The following is a 20,867-nucleotide window of genomic DNA, read 5'->3' as shown; positions in this document are numbered from 1 at the left end:
TACCATGAAGTCGTACTTCTTTCGAAAACCGTTACCGCCTTCGATCTAGGTAACGCCTTAAAATCCGTTTATAGCGCCATCGGTGGGTTATAAATTAGTTAAAGTGGCTAGTATCACATTCAGCTTCTCTGGCCTTTAGCCTTGGCTTTACACGGCGAAGTTTGGGAAATCCGTTGTACTGACTTTGTCTCAGATAAATCAGGCTCTCTAATAGGAAAATCTACATTCTTTATAACCACTCTTTTTAAATATATCAGTTCATCATTAACGATTTTAACAATTTTTCTTGACACCGACACCAACACTCATAGACCTAGGAGACTCCATTTTCCATATTCCTAAAAATAGGTCCCTCCCTCATATTATGAAAAGTATGACTTCATGGCTCCAGCATTGCCTTGTTTCAACGTTCTTATGGTATCCTGAATTCGTTCTTGTCAGTAGTAATTAAATTAGTAACGGACATGTGATTCACGTTTCCAAGCAGCCATTAAAGAATTAATTCCCCTGACCGGTATATTAGGGGATATTTCACTAGAAGTATATTTATTGTAGTAGCATAAGTTTATAAGATATGTTCCATAAGTGTGTCACTCGTTAATGAGAGCTTGTCATGAAGTGACGTAGGTGAAACGTCATAGATTCTCGTAAAGCGACGCCTGGTGAGGCACTGTCAAAGGCTTAGTACAGACTAAATAGGAGGATGGACTGCAAAACCGAGTGTAGTCAATTCTCGCGTCGTTCTTGAACTAGCTCTCATTAAGCCTCTAGCATTACGAAGTATAGGTAGTGACATACTTATGGAACATATCTTATAAACTTATGGTAGTAGGGATAGCGAGAGTACGTAAACGATGTGGCTTAATTATAGGCTAGACCATCTTGTTCTTGCTAGTAGATGTACCGAAGAGAAATAATAGAGATATCAATACCAAAAACCTCTTTCATACCATAAATGTTGGAAATACGCTTGGCAAATTGAGTTGAGAATTAATTAATAATATTGCCAATATATCTCATTGGCTTTTTTCAGCAGAAAATCGTGAATGAATAAATCTAATTTATTTTATATGGATTCTGTTTTATTTTGAGACAATTCTATTATACATGTACAAAAGCCTTATTTTTGTGACTGCGATATATATTTTTATTTATATTTCGTTTCGTTTGTTGTTGTTGTTTTTGCCCGGCACTTAACGAGTACCTCGAACCAATTTATAATATTAGTTAATAAAGTTTAGCATTTTTTAAACCAGAGTCAAAGATTATACACTGGTTTCTTTCGCGTCTTTTTTCCTTAATAAAGTGGCAGTTCTCGGTGAATTAACAAAAATTTCAACAGTGTAAAAAAAAGTAAAATTACTTCTATATTTTTTAAAGTAAAAAAAAAAAAAAAAAAAAAATCAACCTGTAAAAATTAGGAATCATAATTATAAGTTTTTAATAATCAGTGCGAATTTCTCCATTAATTTCAAATATTGTAAGCTAATTTAAGGAGATCAAGTTACATTGTCAAAAGAGATTAACGAATTTTTTTTAAAATAACAATTCAGCTAATGAAAAAAAAAAAAAAAACAATTTTAGGTTTTAATTCAATTAAAATTAAGAAAATTATACAAATTAATTATTGGAAAAAAATATAGATAATTAAAAGGGGATTTATTATAACAAACAAAATGCAAAAGGTTGTTTCAACAAGATTTCCGTGGCGGTTTCTTTTTTTTTATTATTATTATTACACGATGCTAAATATTATTTTACAACAGACAGTAATTTTGTATTTTGTAAAGAAATTTAATTAAAATTAATTAATTAAATAAAAAAATGTAATATCCAGTTATCAAAAGGTTTCATTCTCATAGGAATTTCAATGCAAAATTTAAGTATGTTTTTTCTTTAATTCTAGTACAGCTTTTGGGTCAGCGTTTACAATTAATTTTGAAATATTATTTAAATGATATAATTATTTATTAATAATCTAAAGTAACAAAAATTTTACATCAAAAGTAAACTTCCCATCAAACTCGCTTAAAATATAGTCACGGAGAGTGATTTTCCAAGTTACTCAAAAACTACAATTTCATACAACATTTGACGCATCGTTTTTTTTTTTTTTTTTGTTGAAGAAAAACTGATTTTTTTTTTTTGTTGAAGAAAAACTGACAAAAGATAAATACTTATTGGGCCACTTAAGTATCGCTTTAAAGGCTAAGTTTAATTCAGATGCATTTTTTTTTTATCCTTAGCAGCTAGCGCAGAAAAAGAGTGCCAATTTTATTTTATTTTTTTTTTTTAAATATCAGCTCATTGTACAAAGTTTAAGGTCTTATAAAGGGTCTATTCCCTTAAAAACCTCGATGCACGTCACGTTACAAAGTTCCAGTGCATTTAACACCATTTTAATAAATTTTCACATTCGCCCTCAATATTTTTCTCGATACAAAATTGTAAACAATATACTCAAGTAAATAAATCATGGTAGCTGAAAACTATTTAAACAAACAGTTGTTGTTGTTGTTGGGTATTGTGAAATTTTTTATAAATTTAATATTTTTTTGAGGCATGGTATTTTTTTTTTTTTAACGAATATTTGGATTTGGTCGGCAGCGAATTTCAAATTTTAGTTAATTATTTTCACTTCACTCTGGTAAATACATCGTGACACTTTTAATTTAATTTAATTTTGGTTTTAATTTTTTTTTTTACCAAAAATAAATCAAAATTTTACTTTTTCCGTTCAGAAGATAAAATGTTTTTATTAACGAACGAATTGTTCATTCGAGAGATTAATAAAATAAAAAAAAATATATTTTTGAAAAAGCTCTACGAATTTTTGTCTTAAACTGGTTGTTTATTTGCTGTTTATTATCTGTTTGGCAAAGCATTTTTGCCTACAGTTTGCATTCCCCTCCCAAGTATTTTTACTTTGTTTATTTATAATTACCCACATGTTGAAAATTGATATTATTATATAAGAAAAAAAAAAAAAAGTAAATTATCAACAACGGAAAAAATGTCTGTTCTCAGCAGCAACTTCTAATATTACGGTTTTCTTGCACAGAAATTCGCACTTTATCCGGTGGTTCAATTGGCTCTTTACCCGCCATTTGCTAATTAACAACAAACATTCCAAAATTAGTTCAAATAAACACTTAAATGAACAAAAAGAACTCCCTGCCAAATCTTAAATTTTTTATTATTATTATTATTATTAGAAGTATATGATACTTCTCTTTGAGAGAAGTGTACCAGCACAAAGTGGTTTAATTGTAACATGATTCTCCCCAACATCATATTAACATTTGCAGAAAGGTTACTAAACCGAATCACAAACGTGATAAATAGTTCCCTCATCATTACTCTATAAGCGCTTAAAGGGAATGAAAAAAAGCTTCGTTTGAAAAACCTCTGATTTATATAACAAAAGATAGAATTAATTTCTGTGAATTCAAAAATATCAAGCTTTTAATTTTCCGATTTCTGGTTATTTGGCAATATGAATTTGAAAATGCTTCATATGAAATTATTTGAAATCCACTTTTTATGAAAGGCTAAAACGTTTCCCGTAGGCCGACGTCACAGATATATTTTTCACGTGAGATGGCGCCACTCTCTCCGCTATCAGACCCAGAGTTTAGACTGGCGAGAAGCTCGAGACGCGTATAGGATTCCCGCGCTTTCTTTCCTCACGTCATAGTGACGTCATCAAACGGGCGAACAAGTTCGACAAGACAAAATTATTGATATATCGAAACTGAGTTTTCATGATTTTTCAATGGATTTTAAAAATAAAACTTTTGTTCAATTATATTAAAAACTTGATGTTTAGAAAGTAGAGACTCGAAAGTGTAACATAATACCACTTTCGTGGGAAAATGTGATATGAAATTGTAAATTCGCATTCCCTTTAACTATTTGCCAAGGCGCGCTTGTGGATTTTTGACTCAAGTCAAGACAATCAAGGTTTGTGGGTTGAATACTGAGGATTCAGTACAAACCCGTTAGAATTCACCCTAGAACGGTGCGATGCCCATATTAAGTTTGATAAGAAGGAGAGCAAACAAAAGGGTGAGCTTGGGAAGAATGTTACATAACAAAAGTATTAAGAGGATCCTTCCCAGAGTTGGGCACTCCTTTTTAGATAGATTTTTTTTCTATCAAACTATCATAGATGGCGAAACTATCAATTCTTTTGGCTATATTTTAGAGTGGAACTCCTTCTTAGATAGATTTTTTTCCTCTCAAACTATCAAAGATGGCGGAACTATCAACTCTTCTGACTATATTTTAGACTGACATTGCTGGTTAGATCGATATTTTTCCTCTCAAACTATCATAGATAGCGAAACTATCAACTCTTCTGACTATATTTTAGACTGACACTGCTGGTTAGATAGATATTTTTCCTCTCAAAACTATCATATTTGGCGAAACTATCAATTCTTCTAGCTATATTTTAGACGGGCATTATTTGTTAGATAGATTTTTTCCCTCTCAACAAATCATAGATGGTGAAACTATCAAATCTTCCTTCAATATGTTAGATTGGCTCTCATTGTTAGATAGATTTTTTGCCTATCAAATCAAATTGAAATCTTTAGGGACGACTAAATTAATCGATTATTTAATTTTCGGACTTTAAATTTGATTGTTTTCGATCAAACTGATTTGGTCTCTACCTAATTTTACTCTGTTTAATCGATTCCTGATATTTCCTGATTTTGTAGAATTTCTAATATTTTCATATATTCATATAATTTCCATAATCTCATTTCTCAAGTTTGACTTTTAACTGTCTATAGTTCAAAAGCTACTTTTCATAATTTTTAAAATTATTCGCCCTTGATTTAATCTAAACCATCTACTATAAACGGTTAACTAATAATAATTAAAGGCAAAAATTGCAATTAAAAACTGTGGGTAATAAAAATCAGAAAATCTACACTTTAATTTATCTACTTCTACGTTTGGATGATTTCGTGGAATCGTTCTTCCTCCTCGAGTAGTCGTTCACATCAGTGACAGCACGGAGCTTCTATATACAAGAAGCTCCGTCTTCACAGTTTGAACTGTTGAACCATCGTTTATTTTATTTTTATTTATTTGTTTGTGAGAGTTATAACGACCACCAAGTACAGAATCTTCTTATAGAATAAACCTACACTTGCTAACGTTAAAATATATTAAAAACTTCGATATCATTCAAAAAACGACTTATCTTTCCAGAAATTTTCATAACTATCAAAATTGCCTATCAAAGATTAGCTCATAATTTTTTTAAAATCAAATCAGAAAACAGATGTCGCCAAATAAAATCACTCAAAAAATCAATATATTTCTCAAGGAATAATGCCTATCATTTTTTATGATTTCTAAAAGATGGGGTTAGTAGCCAGATCACGTTGAGAATCGATATTTTTCTCTAGAAGATTTCAACGAATCAATGAATCATATCAACTTCGAGTGCACTTTCTAAGCTATCAAACTCAATCGATCATTATAATTCAAATTTTTCTCGAAAATAACTATCAAAATTGATACTTTGATTGGGGCAGATTTAGTTTTCTATCGTATCAAGTGGTAAAACTATCAAATGATATGATAGTGCCCATCTATGATCCTTCCATTATCTCCTGCTGATATTAGGATCCTTTTCTTGAAAATATAGGATTTCATAATTCTTCTTCCCAGAATTATAGGCTTAAATAGGAAACTGAGTAGTGAATTTCATGACTTTAAGCTATAAAACCTTAACCAAGCCAAAAGTAGTGCAATTAAACACATGGCCCCCTAGTCAAATCCCACAAGTTTTCATAGGAAAAATAAGATTGTGCAAGACTTTTCTAATAATAATAGAACTAAAAAGTGAATTAATTGATTTAAAGACTAATAGCTAAGCTATTTAACACGCGCATTAAAAATGGACCGAGTGTGTTTGCAAATTAAAGAAGGCATCGGTGGGTGGCTAAAACTTATTTAAAATACGTCAAAGACTCCACATGGAGTCTCGTGCCTATGACTTATTTCAAATACGTTTCACCAAACCGCTGATACCCTTCTTCACAGTCCCTTTAAAAGGACTGTAAAGTAGGCATCAGCGGGTGGATAAAAATTATTTGAAATACTTCACAGAGTCACGTGACTGAGGAGAAGCGTGGTTCAAAGAAGCTTAGTTCGTTTTATTTCAAAAACAAGCACTTCGGGGGAATTGGCGCTGCAATCTCGAGAAAAACAAGGACTAAGTGTCCAGTCCAACTCTATGACTCGCGCCACGATTGTCACATCGCGCCTAATTTTATTAAATCTCGTGATAAATTTCATCCAACTCGGAATGTGCCACGAGAATTTTGTTAACAAAAAGGCAGGGCGTTACGCGATTGGTCGGCAGTCCTTGTTTAAAATTATCCTTAAAATCTGAACCTAATTTGAATTTTAAAATCATTCTGAAGTATTTCCTGAATGTTTCACTATGCAGTAGAAGAATCAATAAAAAATCACTCGATTTTCTACTTCACCCTCCCTTTAAATCTTAGTCATAATTATGAAATAGCTCTAATCTTACAAAGTCCATAATGTGTGTTTTTAAATTATTTTTTAGAAAATACCAGACTAACTGGATTCTTGGATTAAAATTGGATGAAAATTTCAAAAATATCGGATTCAGGATTTTATAGGTATAGGACACCTTAAAAATTATCGGATTTTATCGGGATTATAGGACCTTTAGGGGCCCTGCAAAGTTTGTAATAATTTGTTGAAGGGTTGGCAAGAACCAACCAGACTGGTTTTAAACACGTCGCATGGTTTTAACCATGGAGAAAAAAGTTTTTTTAATGAAATTAGTAGGTATATTAGAGAGGAGACTAGAAGTGAAGAATCATTCAAATACCAAACCAAAATCATAAAACGTGTGTTTTACAAGCCAAAACGATACAAAAACTGTTGTCAGGTAAAAAGTCAGTATCTTATGAGGGTTTGATTTAGTGTTCGTACGGGGACCCCGACCCCGACCCCAAAAACCGGGGATCCCCGACTTTTTCCCCCGACCCCGGTACCGAACATGTAAAATGTAGTCAGGGTTTTATTCGGGGTTAGATTTTGGTTAGGTTATTTTTAGCAAATTATTTTTTGTCCTGCGCCAAAAACAATCATCTCATTCGTCTCAAATAAGTGCTCCGCTTCTCCTTTATGAAAAAAAGGGCAAGGGGGTAACTAACAACAAACAAAATACAGTAAAAACAGTCACCAAAATTCCAAAGTTCACCATCCTCCCTCTCGGGGAACGGCGGCCCTCCCCCGTCTTTTGTAATGGCAGTGGTCTTTCGTCATGATGTGATGTCTTACCCCGACCCCGATTGGTTTTTTTCGGGGATAACCTGCCCCCGACCCTGATTAAATTTTTACCCCGTACGAACACTAGTTTGATTCCATCTTTATTCTAATTTTTTTGTGGTGGTTTTTACCGGTTTTATTGTTGATTTATACTGGTTTTACTGTGGATTTATACCATATAGCTTTTTTATTTTTGTAACAACAGGATTTTTGCAAACTCAAATTTGTTGTCACCAATGAGATGGATGGATAGAGTTCCAATTCAAATCGGCTTACCGCGAAACACATTGTTTTTATCAAGCACGTTTATCAAAACATGACGGCGCCACCTGTGAGCATCTAGCGGAACTAATTACAACTTTTACTTATTACTTATTTGCAATCAGAAACATTGTTATGAATTTTATTTCATCTATTTATTAGATTAAAAAGGACTCGAGTTTTTATTATTTAACTCGCGTATTTTATTTAACACGTTTAAAAACTATCTCGACAGCTTGTTACGCAGATTTTAGCGGCAGACGGTAATAAAAAAGTTCTAAAAGTGATTAATAGGTGGCGCCACCCGTATTTGATGAAGATTCATGCTCGATAAAAAGTGTATCGCGAAACGTCGATCTCGAGATCTCACTTTGCGACGCTAGGTTTAATAGATATATTCAATCTCATTGGTTGTCACATATATATTACTGAGTGAGACTTCTTGTTACTATTTTAACAGTGACTTTCAGGCCTCATCAAAGTATCGTTAAAAGGGAACAGAACCCATAAATTTTACACTTTTGTAGCCAGGGACCTTTTTTTTAACGAAATAAATCATGAACCTTATTATAGATGTTAAATTCATCTTACCTTGTTCAATATGGCAGTGGCTAGTTCTGTGAAGGCTTTTTCAACATTAGTACTCTCCTTAGCACTAGTTTCGAAGAAACGAATATTGTGTTTCTCCGCAATCTACAAAAAAAAAAAAAAAAAAAAATAGGAACACAGATTACAAAAGTCAATTTATCCAAGAAAAAGAGACCAGGGTTCGGATGAAAACTTTTATATTAAAAAATCCCTGACTTTTCCAGCTTATCCATGACCAAATTTTGCCATTATCCCTGACCATTTTAAGGTGTTTACTAGAGTCCACTTCACCACACCTGGTCCCATATATAGCATTCCCAAACTTTTCAGGATGAAGCTTTAACAGGGTTCATACGACTTTTGGAAAACAAATTTCCCTGACATTTCTAGGTTTTTTCCCCAAATACTTCCCTGAGTTTTCCAGGTTTTTCCCCTATATGGAGTATTCTATTGAGCCAATGTTAACGAAGGAGGGGCGGGGGGGGCGAATTGGACTATTACATAATCAAAGGACATTCTCATATCTCTAATATAACCAGAGTTATGAGCCTCCAAAGCAAAGTGTAATGTTAATCCTATGGTGGGAATGTTCACGAACATTTTGCTTAATTACTGATACTCGGCGCCTGTTTGTGTTTAGTATGGTTGGATGGGATGTAAATAGGACTATAACATACTCAAAGGACATCCCCCGTATCTCTAGTAGAACCAGAGTTATGAGCCTCCAAAGTTGGGTGTAATGCTAATCCTATGGATGCGGTATGTTAGTGAACATTTTCCTCAATTACTTGGCCCCTGTTTACTCAATCCCCAAGTTTTTAGTATGGTTGAATGGGGCGCAAATAGGACTATAACATACTCGAAGGACATCCCCGGATCTCTAGTAGAACCAGAGTTATGAGCCTCCAAAGTATAGTGTAATGTTAATCCTATGGAGGGAATGTTTACGAATATTTCGCATAATTACACGGCCCCTGTTTGACGCAAATTTCCCTGAATTTTACTAAAAATTCTAAATTTCCCTGAGCTTTTTGTCAACTACTTATTTCCCTGATTTTTCCAGGTTTGTATGAACCCTGTTTAAATCCCTGACTTATCCAGATACCATTCGAACGCTGACTCCCAATTTTAACCAGACTTACGGCTTCTCCTCTTTCTTTACTAATCACTCGTTTGCTGTCCATGTCACATTTATTCCCAATGATCATTTTTTCTACATCTTCATTTGCGTGCTGCGACAACACACACACAAAAAAACACAGATTTAACGATTGTACAACTCAAAACAGCAAAACGCGGCTTAGGTCGTAACAACGTACTTCATCTATATTCCTTAGCCACTTGGCTATGTTATCAAAACTCCTGGCATTTGTAATATCATAGACCAGTATGATGCCCATAGCTCCTCTGTAGTAAGATGTCGTGATCGTATGAAACCTTTCTTGACCAGCGGTATCCCTTAAAACATATTTATCACATTAACGCTGGCAAAAAAACGTTTATAAACTTTAATAACTCAATACCATATTTGGAGCTTAATCTTTTTGCCTTTCAAGTCTATCGTCTTTATTTTGAAGTCAATTCCTAATTAAATAACATTAATTAACAATCCAATTCTTGCAATAAAGGGCGTGTAATTGCCTAAATAATTATATTAAACATTTTGTGCATTAATTATAAAACTTTAACCAGAGAATATAGCGATTTTTCTCGCGCAAATTGATAATTTTTAAAATAAAGTTGTTAAGAATGTTGTATTAAGTATTATATTTAAACCTTTGAACTCAAACTGAAACCTCCAGAATTTTAAGGATTATATAAACTACAGGTTTTGTTTTTGGCAAAAGTTGGACTAATAAAAAATAAATAGAAACGTTCCCAAATTAGTTAAACCTCAATTAGCAACTTGCTAATAAAGATTAAAACCTCACCCAAAAATTGTACTAAAGGCTAAGGGCTAGACTGTCCAAAAAATATTTCCTAAGAATCTTCAAGGGTATCAAGTGTATTGTATTCGATACTGTTACTAATGGGTGAAGCCAAGGCTTAGGCTTGGGGTTAAAAACAAGCAATTTTCAAGCATTTAATAATAAAGACTCACCTATTGTAGATATAAAGGTGGTATTAAAAGCATCATCGGAATACCTAAATAATATCGAAGTTTTTCCAACACCCGAATCTCCGATTAAAAGTAACTTAAATAGGAGATCGTAGGTTTTTTTCGCCATACTTTTTCTGAGAGTTAACGTAACACAAACGTTACAACATACCCTGAAATATAACACTGACCAATGAAAACTCACTCACCCTGAGAAGTCAGAATCGGGAGTCGGGACTCGGGCTAGCATAGCCCACTCGATCACGCGCTCTCGGACTCATGCTGCTCGTGAGCAGGGCCGAAAATCAGAAAAATAAGTGTGGCTGACTAATGGAGCAGTCTCTCTGCGCACTCTCATAATACATAATGACTACAGCGCAGGCGCCAAAAAGCGAGATGGAAAGCGGAGTTTTACCCCTGTATCTTTCCCTTTTAGTTACATCGAAATAGTCTAATCACGGTGGGGTCTGTGTACTGTGTAAAACACGATTCGGGGCGAGTGTTGCACTTGGGTTCCCAGTAGCGCACGAATACTCGCCCAGGGTGCACTAAGAGTGCTCTAGTGCAGTCAGTGGAAATTCCGTATATGAATCTTCCTATTCTGTAAATTTTTGAAAACTATGTATAACATTAGAATAAAGATTTTTATCATAATATTAGAAGTACTATAATAAACCTCCTTTCGAAGAGAGGTTTATTATAGTACTTTTGATAATATGTACATAGAAGTAGTAAATAGTAGGTTTGTAAACAGAGTCTAGACATTAACTCAAATATTTTAAATATCCACTTCTTTAGTTTATTTATTTCAGGCCAGATTATAAAAATTCTTATTTCCCACCCTGGTGTGGTTCCTCAAAGCACTGAAAGCAGTGTCAACCATGGATGAAGGATGCGCGTGAGAAACATTCAACGCTCTACAGGATGTGCAACTCCCTATACTAAAAAGTAGACAAATCGATACTAGCGCCGTTACCAGCGCTGGAAACCCTCGCGTGAAAAATAAAAAATGCTCGACATAAGAAAAAAACACGCGCTACCAGACTTAGAAATAGCACACGTCCACTGGTCCAAAACCAGTTTATTAATTGCTTGGACTAGTTTTTTAATTCAAAAAGTGGGGGTTACTGGTCCTCGGGACCAGTTTATTAATTGCAAATCTATAGGAGAACAAAGGCTGGGACCACTCCGGAGACCAGTTTATTATTTAGGACACTAGGGGGGGGGTCACTGGTCCGAAGGACTAGTTTAAAAATTATCCTTATTTCTAAGTCTGCACGCTACCATCGAAGTTTTTCCTTAGCGTCGTCTGCTAGAAGCAAAACAGTGGGGTTTTTTCTTATGTCCAGTATTTTTTATTTTTCCCGCGAGGTTTTCCAGCGCTGGTAGCCAGGCGGCGCTAGTATCGAGTTGTCTACTTTTTAGTATAGGGAGTTGCACATCCTCTTGAGTGTCGAATGTTTTTCACGCGCATCCTTCATCCATGGTGTCAACGTTTCGTCCGTTGCTGGTTGTTGATTGTTGAACGCAGCCAAGAACAGTTGGAGCATAGCCTCCTGGATCACACGACTCTCGGACGCAGGCTGCTCGCGCTATAGAAGCCCCTCCAATCTGCCTCAAACCGCTTATCAAGCATTTTAAGCCGAAAATCAAAGCCGTCAGCTATTAAAAATAGAAGCTGGTTCTCATTCAAATACAATGCCGCTACGCGGCAGCACTTAACAATCACCTACCGAACCAAAGGGTAGGGGCAGGGAGAATGCTAGGTTCATGCGCAAGGTACACTGGGAGAGTTTCATTGTCAGCGTGGGAAATAAGGCGGTGGCACAGGGCAAATGACCAGTGTGGTCCACAAGACCACTAAGAAAATTCAAGGGTAACCAGAGCCCAGACATTAACTCAAATATTATAATTATGCACTTCTTTCGTTTAGCAGACGACGTGCCCTGGCCAGTGGTCATGGACCAGTTTATTTATTCCAGGCCAGGGGGGGTCACTGGCCTATTGTCCAGTTTAAAAATCCTTATTTCCCACCCTGTTTATTGTAGCAGGTCGCCCACCAGGCTGGGAAATAGCACACTTCCTCTGGTCCAAAACCAATTTATTAATTGCTTGGACTAGTTTTTTAATTCAAAAAGTGGGGGTTACTGGTCCTCGGGACCAGTTTATTAATTGCAAATCTATTGGAGAACAAAGGCTGGGACCAGTCCGGAGACCAGTTAATTATTTTGGGGACTAGAGGGGTCACTGGTCCCAAGGACTAGTTTAAAAAATATCCTTATTTCCCAGCCTGTCGCCCACCATCTTAGTTCTTACCCTCCCCCACCACACCACCCCCTTTCACGCAAAGTAATTTGAGCGGAACCAGAAGTGACGTAAGATTTTAAGAGGCTGACGCCGCGTTTACGCTTTTTTAACGTGGAACTCGTCAGTTGTACACCTGTGCGTACTGGCACGTACTTTTACTAAGTAAAAATGGAAGAAATTAACGCGACAACGATAATTAACGAAACAAGTAAAAATGGCACTAAAACCCCGGCAACTCCTGAAGGAATGGCCGTCGCTTATTGTAGCATCGTTGTAATGGCTTTACTTCCAATTTTCTTCGGTGCATTTCGCTCTGTAAAGCACCATAAGGAGCAAAAAGTAAGACCAAGGCTTACGTCCTTCAACAAATTACTCTACCAATTTACTAGTACATTACATTTGCCTTATACCTGTGATTCTGGCTGTTGCAATGGGGCCGTTTTTACGATTCCTTCCAAGGGACATCCCTTGTTACTAAACCAACCCTTCATCTATATTTTAAAGTTAAAATTCAATCATTCTTAGGAATCTGGGGAAAAACCTGATACAATGACCAGTAAAGATGCAGCAATGTTTCCCTTGATAGCCAGTGGAGCGTTACTAGGCTTGTATATCTTTTTTAAGGTATAGATTGATAGTAATACTGAGAAGAAAAGTGTAATATCTCGATATACTAATGTCAGATCATTCTGTTTAGCTCTTTACTAAAGAATACATAAACCTCTTATTGACTGGATATTTTTTCTTCTTGGGTGTTTTAGCACTAGCGCACATATTAAGGTACTACAGGTGATATCATGAGTTAATAATACGTTAGCTCCCTACAAGTTACTCAGGCTCCATAGGCGTAATGTATCCAGCGATTTCTTCTAATTTCGCCCGCGTGGGAAAAAAATCCGAATGTTGCGCTCTCTCTTGTCTAAAAGAAATCCGGCTCGTACGGCTCCTCGACCTCGAGTCGTTGGCTGCTTTTTCATCAAGGGAGTGTTTTAATCGTGAATGTTTATGTTTTAACAATTTAAAATTAAATCATGGCCTTTGTGTCAGTACCGAGACAAAAAAATGCAGGAACTCAATGCAATTTGCCGAAATTGATAAAGAATGCTAAAGATAAGAGTTGTTATTGTGACTTGAAACCAATTATACAACTGAGCTAAATCCAATCCACTGATCTCTTAACTGTTTTCTTAACCGAGGCTACTGAGCGAAATATTCGGCTGCTTTAATAGCTCCGATATCATTGGCTAGCTTCCACCACACGGGCTTCCGGGGAAAACCGGAAAGAAGAGTAAATAAGATTTTCGTTCACGTGGCGGCCGCAGAGCGTCGCATATAGTTGGGACGCTGGCGGCGCGGAAGAAAACGCTGGAGTATAAAAATGAACTGCCTGAGTAACTTATAGGGAGCTAACATATTATTAACTCATGGTGATATTAATACTGAATTGTTTTCAAATGTGTTAATATATTTTCATCGCAGTCCCGTTATAAACAAACTTCTTCCATCGAGTTTTCCAAATGCACCTTATCGCATTCATTTCACAAGGGGAAAAGGGGACCAAGTAGAGGACGTCTTAGACTATGAATTTGATCACAAAGACTTGGTTTCTTTAGGAGTGTGCTCCCTTATTGGAGTTTGGTACTTGTGGAAGAAGGTAGTGCCCAAAAATATACATCAATAAGATGCGGTTCTTATAATTATTTTTGTTTTAGCATTGGGTAGCCAATAATTTATTTGGTTTAGCATTTGCCATAAACGGTGTGGAACTCCTTCATTTAAATAATATTGTTACCGGTTGCATCCTCTTAGGGGGGTTATTTTTTTATGATATATTTTGGGTGTTTGGCACCGACGTCATGGTCACCGTAGCCAAATCATTCGAAGCACCCATTAAACGTTAGTCAACATTTTAACTGAATCGTTATTCTCAAATCTTTCACGAAATGAATGACATTTCTTTCCCATTAGTTGTTTTTCCGCAAGATCTTTTAGAAAAAGGCTTAGACGCTTCAAATTTTGCCATGCTTGGTTTGGGCGATATTGTTATACCTGGAATTTTCATTGCGTTACTTTTACGGTTTGATCAAAGGTAACTTAAGGTGGAATTCATAAACGTTGGACGCAACGCAAATTAGTACAGGCGAAGGCAGGGTGTCATACGCAAAAGGCAGGATGTTTGCGCATGACGCCCTGCCTTCGAATGTACTAAATTGCGTTGCGTCCGACGTTTATGAATTCCACCACTAATAAATTTATGAATTTGTTGAACAAAATTAAAAATGGTGTTTTTTTTTTTCAGTTTGAAGAGAAAGCACAACACTTATTTCAACGCCAGTTTTGTCGCGTACATTGCCGGTTTAATTTTGACCATCGTGATAATGACGTACTTCAAACACGCGCAACCCGCTTTATTGTACTTGGTTCCAGCTTGTATTGGAACTCCTCTTTTTGTCGCTCTTTGCAAGGGAGATCTCAAACCCATGTTCTTGTAATTATCATTAACGCTTCAACCCCCTTTTATAAAATCAATCGTAACTTTTTTAAAATGTTTCAGGTACGAAGATCATCCGGCAACTGATGCTAGTAAAACTGAATCCGCAAAAGTCGCTGTTAAGAAAGATGTTAAAAAAGAAAAATAACTTAGACACTTAGTTTTTATACAAATAACTAAGTAACTTACATTAGCATTAGTTGACGAAGAATCTTTTTTTTTTTTTTTTACAGTCAACTAATTTAAAAATGAAAAACTAAACTTTGTTTAATTCTGTCTTTTGTTTGAAGGGACACTAAAATGATCTGGATTGATTATTCTTTTTATTAATTCAAAGTCTATAACTAAAATATATGAGTTTTGGAGGGTTTTTATTAGACTGCTACGTGCCTACGTTGTCGCTCGCTCTAAAATTCATTTTTTATTTTTGACACTTTCACAGATTCACAGATCATTAGAGTATCTCTTTAATTTAAAGTAATTGCAGCGCAATGCATGGATTGTATTGTAGTCCCTTAAAGGGAGGGTGAAGTAGAAAATCTAGTGATTTTTTTATCGATTCTTCTACCAATTATAAGACCAGTGTACATAGTGAAACATTCAGGAAATACCAGTTCCGAACGATTTTAAAATTCAAATTAGGTTCAGATTTTAAGGATAATTTTAAATAAGGACTTCCGACCAATCGCGTAACGCCCTGCCTTTTTGTTAACAAAATTCTCGTGGCACGTTCCGCGTTGAATGAAATTTATCACGAGATTTAATAAAATTAGGCGCGACGTGACAATCGTGGAGCGTGCCACGAGAATTTTGTTAACAAAAAGGCAGGGCGTTACGCGATTGGTTGGAAGTCCTTGTTTAAAATTATTCTTAAAATCGGAACCTAATTTGAATTTTAAAATCATTCGGAAGTATTTCCTGAATGTTTCACTATGCAGACTGGTCTTAAAATAAATAGAAGAATCAATAAAAAATCACTTGATTTTCTACTTCACCCTCCCTTTAATGGACTACAATACAATCCTGGTTTTGAAAGTATTATAGCTCGAATCTAAGAATAAGTTTAAAACATGTTTTGCAAATTTTTTTTTTGTCGCTAGGAATATGTTTTACTTTTTTTTTTTTTCAACTTTAAAAAGAACAATATTTTTAAATGTGATAAAAGAATTTTCTTTTATAGGGAAGTTGCAAAAATTGTTTCGAGTTCATGGATATAAAAAAAAATATAGAGAAAGTTTAAAAAAAAATTGTTTTTTCCATCGTAACTTTGAATCATTCCGTAAAACTATTTCTTTGTTAGGAATTCGTTTTTTTAAACTAAAATTATATTTTCCACCCTAATTCTAAAATACTTCACTGGTAAATTATTCGCTGTGGTGAAAAAAATATGATATTAAAAGCAAAAACGAAAAGGTTTGGAAATATGACAATTGTTCCGTTCATTGTAAGTTAAGATGCTCGTTAATTTGAAGACAAGCTTTTAAAGGGAGGGTGAAGACTCTGAAGAGGAAAATCAAGTAATTTTTTTATTTATTCTTCTACCATTCCGCATAGTGAAATATCTATGAATGATTTTAAAATTCAAATTAGATTCAGATTTTATGGATAATTTGAATTTTTGAAATAATCACCTCTGACCAATGGCTTAACGCTCTGCCTTCCTGTTAACAAAATTTTCGTAGCTCGCTTCTGTATCTCGCGCCACGATTGTCACATCGCAAACAACTTTTACCAAATCTTATTTTATTCGGCATGGAGCGTACCATCAGAATTTTGTTAACAAGAAGGCAGGGCGTTACGCGATTGGTCGGAGGGCTTATTTCAAATTATCCATAAAATCTGAACCTAATTGGAATTTCAAAATCATTCGGAGATATGTCATGGATGTTTCACTATGCAGAATGGTCTTATAATTAGTAGAAGAATCTATAAAAAAAATCACTCGATTTTCCACATTACCCTCCCTTTAAGGCAAGCGCACACCTATCGTCATCAGACAGACCGCACGTATCGCACGCATCGGATTTTATTATTATTACCATTGTTTCAAATGAGAACGCGCTCATCTGTCCGCATCGTACATATTGGAGGTCGGCAATGCCGACGAGGATTCCCGATAGGGGCATACAATCCGTATGGTCCGTACGGAGCTAAGACAAAAATCACTTAACGAATGCTCAGATTATGTGTTGATGAAACATAAAATGACGCTCTTTTAAGATTAGGAAAATTTCTAGGTTTACCATATTATTCCAAGTTGAAAGGTGTTTCCGGTTAGTAATTTAATCCGGGAAAAATCAGAATCAATGCTTATTTTGCTAGAAAAAAAAAACTAACTATGTTAAGCCTAGTTTGAAATTTCGCGCATTTTGAAAATTCCCGAGTATTCCGCCGCGCATGCTCAATAGCTCATACGCGCGTTCGGAAATCCGAATGCTCCGATAGTGTGCGCAGTTGAAGAAAATTATCCGATGCGTGCGATCCGTGCGGTCCGTCCGATGACGTTAGGTGTGCGCTAGCCTTTAAAAGGAAAAACGCGTTAGGTAATCGCCTGTTGTTTTCGTTAACACTAACTCCTACAAGTTTATGAAATTAATTCAATAGGAATGTTCTGTCTTATTTCAAAATTTTATTTCATTTCTCAAAGGTTTAAGATCAGTTAATGATAAATTCTACATGTACATCATTTCAGCCATGGGAGACATTTTCTTGGGAATATATAGCAAGTTATCAAAGTATCCAGCCAGTTCATTTACGCTACTACAATCTTCATTGCGCGCTTGTTGAGCGCATGACAAGTCCGTTAAAACGCCATTTTCCTCGTTACTAACCCTATTAACCGCCGTTAATTTGTTTTGTAAGGGAGTTTCATTTTTGGTGAGGTGGTTTGAACTAGAGACTGAAGTTGTTTCTATCGCAGTTGCGTTAGACTGAGATTGTAACGAGTTGGTATTTGGTGTAGTGTGTGGTTGAACATGACCAGCTAAACAATCATTCTGACTATTTGGATTTAATTGCATTTTATCCCTGTAATGAAAATTCCGTTTTTAATACTGTGAAGTCTGCGTTTATTAATCAATAGGGAGAGGGCGTTTGTCAGGGAGGGAAAGAACATCCGACGTCATTTTATACCTCTACTGAGGGAGCGTTTGTAGGCGCGATACTGAAATTCCCCCGCTAGGGGGATGGAATCGAGGTAAGAGATATAAGCCTATGACGTGGCAAGAATGGGTTTTACAATTGTAGAATTCAGACTTAAGACAGGGTTCATACAACTTTTGGAAAACAAATTTCCCTGAGATTTCCAGGTTTTTACCCATATACTTCCCTGACTTTTCCAGGTTTTTACCCATATACTTCCCTGACTTTTCCAGGTTTTTACCCATATACTTCCCTGACTTTTCCAGGTTTTTCCCGTATATGGAGTATCCTATGGAGCAAATGTTAACGAAGGAGGGGGGGGGGGTAAATAGGACTATTACATAATCAAAGGGCATCGCTGTATCTCTAATATAACCAGTTTTGAGCCTCCAAAGTATAGTGTAATGTTAATCCTATGAACATTTTGCTTAATTACTCGGCCCCTGTTTGACGCAAATTTCCCTGAATTTTACAAAAAATTCAAAATTTCCCTGAGGTTTTTGTGAACTATTTCCCTGATTTTTCCAATTTGTATGAACCCTGTAAGACTCAGTTGAATAAAGAAAACTATTACGTACTTATTAAACTCAACATTAAGATTTCTCAATTCTGTTTCCAGATGAAAAATATCTTCCTCTACAGAATGCGCCATAAGTGAATCATCACAACTCGATGCTATTGCAATTTCTGATGATTTTCAGTAGTAATTTTCTAGCAAACAAAAATAAACAAACCATTTTATATTATCTACATCACATCTAGGCTCTTATGCCTCTGTGATTGCCAGTAACTTTGTTTACGTAATATTAATAATAATAATAATAATAATAATAATCTGCTAAGCCTTGGTCAGTGCGATTCATAAAATTCAAAACTGACTGAGCCATTAATTCTTTGAATAAAACGTCAAAATATTAGACGAACCTTTGGAATAGCCAATTATCTGTTGAATCTATATGAAATACTTCGATTTTCTTTAAATAAAATCGCGAATTTTGTTAAATATACTTCCAACGCAATCCTCACTGGCATCAAAAATTTCGAACTTCAGGGAAAGTAGAGGTCTCAGCCTTGAAATTGAAAAGTTCCTAATCATCAAAATGGCGTTTCGTTCATCTGATTGGTAGAAAGAACGAGGTTGAGAAATGGACCAATAATAACAAAAGTTACAAAACAGGGCAGATAATCAGGCTGGGAAATAGCACACTTCCTCTAGTCCAAAACCAGTTTATTAATTGCTTGGACTAGTTTTTTAATTCAAGAAGTGGGGGTTACTGGTCCTCGGGACCAGTTTATTAATTGCAAATCTATTGGAGAGCAAAGGCTGGGACCAGTCCGGAGACCAGTAAATGATTTCAGACACTAGGGGGTCACTGGTCCAAAGGACTAGTTTAAAAAATATCCTTATTTCCCAGCCTGTTGGACACACAAACCGGATGTTAAGCGTCTTAAGAAAACAAGATGGTATAACACAAGACTAATTTTACTTCCGACTTTTGAAAAATGTCGAATTAATAAAAAATACTTTCAGTTGATCAAAGTATACTTATATTAAAATTTTTTTTAAAAAAATTGCCCATATTTGAACAGAGAAAACCAAAATACAGTAGGTTTAATCAAGGATGATACGAAATATGAGAGATAATCCGGCCAAAAGTACCACTAGAGTGGCCTTTGCGTTAACCTGCCTATTGGGATACGTGGGACACTATTGAAAATATTGGGACGGACGGACAGCTACCAAGTTTATCACGCGATGGCGTCGCCATCTCGAAGCCTAGATAAGAAATGTATAAATACATGCATTCTTGAAATCAATCAAATTTCCCGCCTTTTCTTTTAGTTCCCTTGGTTGCACTGGGATGGCGCTACAAGCGCGTGATATATTTAATTGGGTCTTATATAATCAAGAAGTGGGGGTTACTGGTCCTCGGGACCAGTTTATTAATTGCAAATCTATTGGAGAGCAAAGGCTGGGACCAGTCCGGAGACCAGTAAATGATTTCAGACACTAGGGGGTCACTGGCAGTCTGGGAAATAAGGATATTTTTTAAACTAGTCATTGGGACCAGTGACCCCCCTAGTCCCCGAAATAATTAACTGGTCTCCGGACTGGTCCCAGCCTTTGTTCTCCTATAGATTTGCAATTAATAAACTGGTCCTGAGGACCAGTAACCCCCACTTCTTGAATTAAAAAACTAGTCCAAGCAATTAATAAACTGGTTTTGGACCAGAGGAAGTGTGCTATTTCCCAGCCTGGTCACTGGTCCAAAGGACTAGTTTAAAAAATATCCTTATTTCCCAGCCTGATTTCGACCCTCATCTAACGCTGAGGATGCTGGGAGGACTTCGTTGCCGTCAGGGACGGAAATAAGCATAAAACACTGGACAATGTCCAATAAAATTTTAAAATGTCTCATAATTTTTTGAAAACTAAGGAGGTAAATGGACATTTGACAGGTAAATGTTTCCAAAGTTTTGATAGCTTGACTATTAAGATGCAACCCAATGTCCGAAAAATTTTCAAGTCAAGGGAGGGGTCACTGGACACATCCTATGTGCCTCTGACCCCAGCCCACTCGATCACGCTTTGACTGCACGCCCTATAGAAGCGGCGAAGCCCTTCCAAAGTTCCTTCCAATGTGCCGG

General features: G+C 35.8%; 3 protein-coding genes across 4 annotated transcripts; 1 reads left to right on the top strand and 2 right to left on the bottom strand.

The window, feature by feature from the left end:
• Window positions 1–1,060: 1,060 nt before the first annotated feature.
• Rab10 (RAS oncogene family member Rab10) lies at window positions 1,061–10,473 on the bottom strand. Its single transcript, XM_089851058.1, has 6 exons — window positions 10,283–10,473; window positions 9,705–9,765; window positions 9,501–9,639; window positions 9,324–9,413; window positions 8,185–8,286; window positions 1,061–3,110 (listed from the first exon to the last, which is right to left on the bottom strand). The coding sequence occupies exons 1-6, from the start codon at window positions 10,407–10,409 to the stop codon at window positions 3,024–3,026; spliced, it is 606 nt and encodes a 201-aa protein (XP_089707184.1). The 5' UTR covers window positions 10,410–10,473; the 3' UTR covers window positions 1,061–3,023.
• Window positions 10,474–12,622: 2,149 nt separating this feature from the next.
• LOC149718679 (signal peptide peptidase) lies at window positions 12,623–16,507 on the top strand. Its single transcript, XM_089851055.1, has 8 exons — window positions 12,623–12,925; window positions 13,112–13,210; window positions 13,284–13,366; window positions 14,066–14,240; window positions 14,299–14,482; window positions 14,555–14,675; window positions 14,886–15,074; window positions 15,141–16,507. The coding sequence occupies exons 1-8, from the start codon at window positions 12,755–12,757 to the stop codon at window positions 15,223–15,225; spliced, it is 1,107 nt and encodes a 368-aa protein (XP_089707181.1). The 5' UTR covers window positions 12,623–12,754; the 3' UTR covers window positions 15,226–16,507.
• A 1,179-nt stretch (window positions 16,508–17,686) lies between these two features.
• LOC149718678 (uncharacterized) lies at window positions 17,687–19,331 on the bottom strand. Of its 2 annotated transcripts, none has more exons than XM_089851056.1 (3): window positions 19,143–19,331; window positions 18,797–18,929; window positions 17,687–18,104 (listed from the first exon to the last, which is right to left on the bottom strand). In XM_089851056.1, exons 2-3 carry the CDS (start codon window positions 18,868–18,870, stop codon window positions 17,750–17,752), a joined length of 429 nt encoding a protein of 142 aa, XP_089707182.1. In that variant the 5' UTR covers window positions 18,871–18,929; window positions 19,143–19,331; the 3' UTR covers window positions 17,687–17,749. The 2 variants fall into 2 exon arrangements, with proteins under 2 accessions (XP_089707182.1, XP_089707183.1); XM_089851057.1 differs by lacking the exon at window positions 19,143–19,331 and adding an exon at window positions 19,063–19,085.
• Between the last annotated feature and the right edge of the window lie 1,536 nt (window positions 19,332–20,867).

Source organism: Phalangium opilio, unplaced genomic scaffold (assembly GCF_054372755.1).
Source record: "Phalangium opilio isolate 3A_F unplaced genomic scaffold, DU_Popi_V2 ptg000002l_1, whole genome shotgun sequence".
NCBI lineage: Eukaryota > Metazoa > Arthropoda > Arachnida > Opiliones > Phalangiidae > Phalangium > Phalangium opilio.
Note: the sequence above shows the minus strand (reverse complement) of the source record. Positions and strands in the feature narration are given on the sequence as shown.

What these genes read in the sequence shown, in the direction of transcription:
- Rab10 (XM_089851058.1), bottom strand. Translation starts at nt 10,409, where the DNA reads ATGGCGAAAAAAACCTACGATCTCCTATTTAAGTTACTTTTAATCGGA. An exon ending in AAGATTAAGCTCCAAATATG is followed by an intron (nt 9,640 to 9,704) that starts GTATTGAGTTAT and finishes ATATGTTTTAAG; the next exon opens with GGATACCGCTGGTCAAGAAA. An exon ending in GTAAAGAAAGAGGAGAAGCC is followed by an intron (nt 8,287 to 9,323) that starts GTAAGTCTGGTT and finishes TTTTTTTTGTAG; the next exon opens with ATTGCGGAGAAACACAATAT.
- LOC149718679 (XM_089851055.1), top strand. Translation starts at nt 12,755, where the DNA reads ATGGAAGAAATTAACGCGACAACGATAATTAACGAAACAAGTAAAAAT. An exon ending in AGCACCATAAGGAGCAAAAA is followed by an intron (nt 12,926 to 13,111) that starts GTAAGACCAAGG and finishes AATCATTCTTAG; the next exon opens with GAATCTGGGGAAAAACCTGA. An exon ending in GCTTGTATATCTTTTTTAAG is followed by an intron (nt 13,211 to 13,283) that starts GTATAGATTGAT and finishes CATTCTGTTTAG; the next exon opens with CTCTTTACTAAAGAATACAT.
- LOC149718678 (XM_089851056.1), bottom strand. Translation starts at nt 18,870, where the DNA reads ATGGCGCATTCTGTAGAGGAAGATATTTTTCATCTGGAAACAGAATTG. An exon ending in CTTAATGTTGAGTTTAATAA is followed by an intron (nt 18,105 to 18,796) that starts GTACGTAATAGT and finishes TTTTCATTACAG; the next exon opens with GGATAAAATGCAATTAAATC.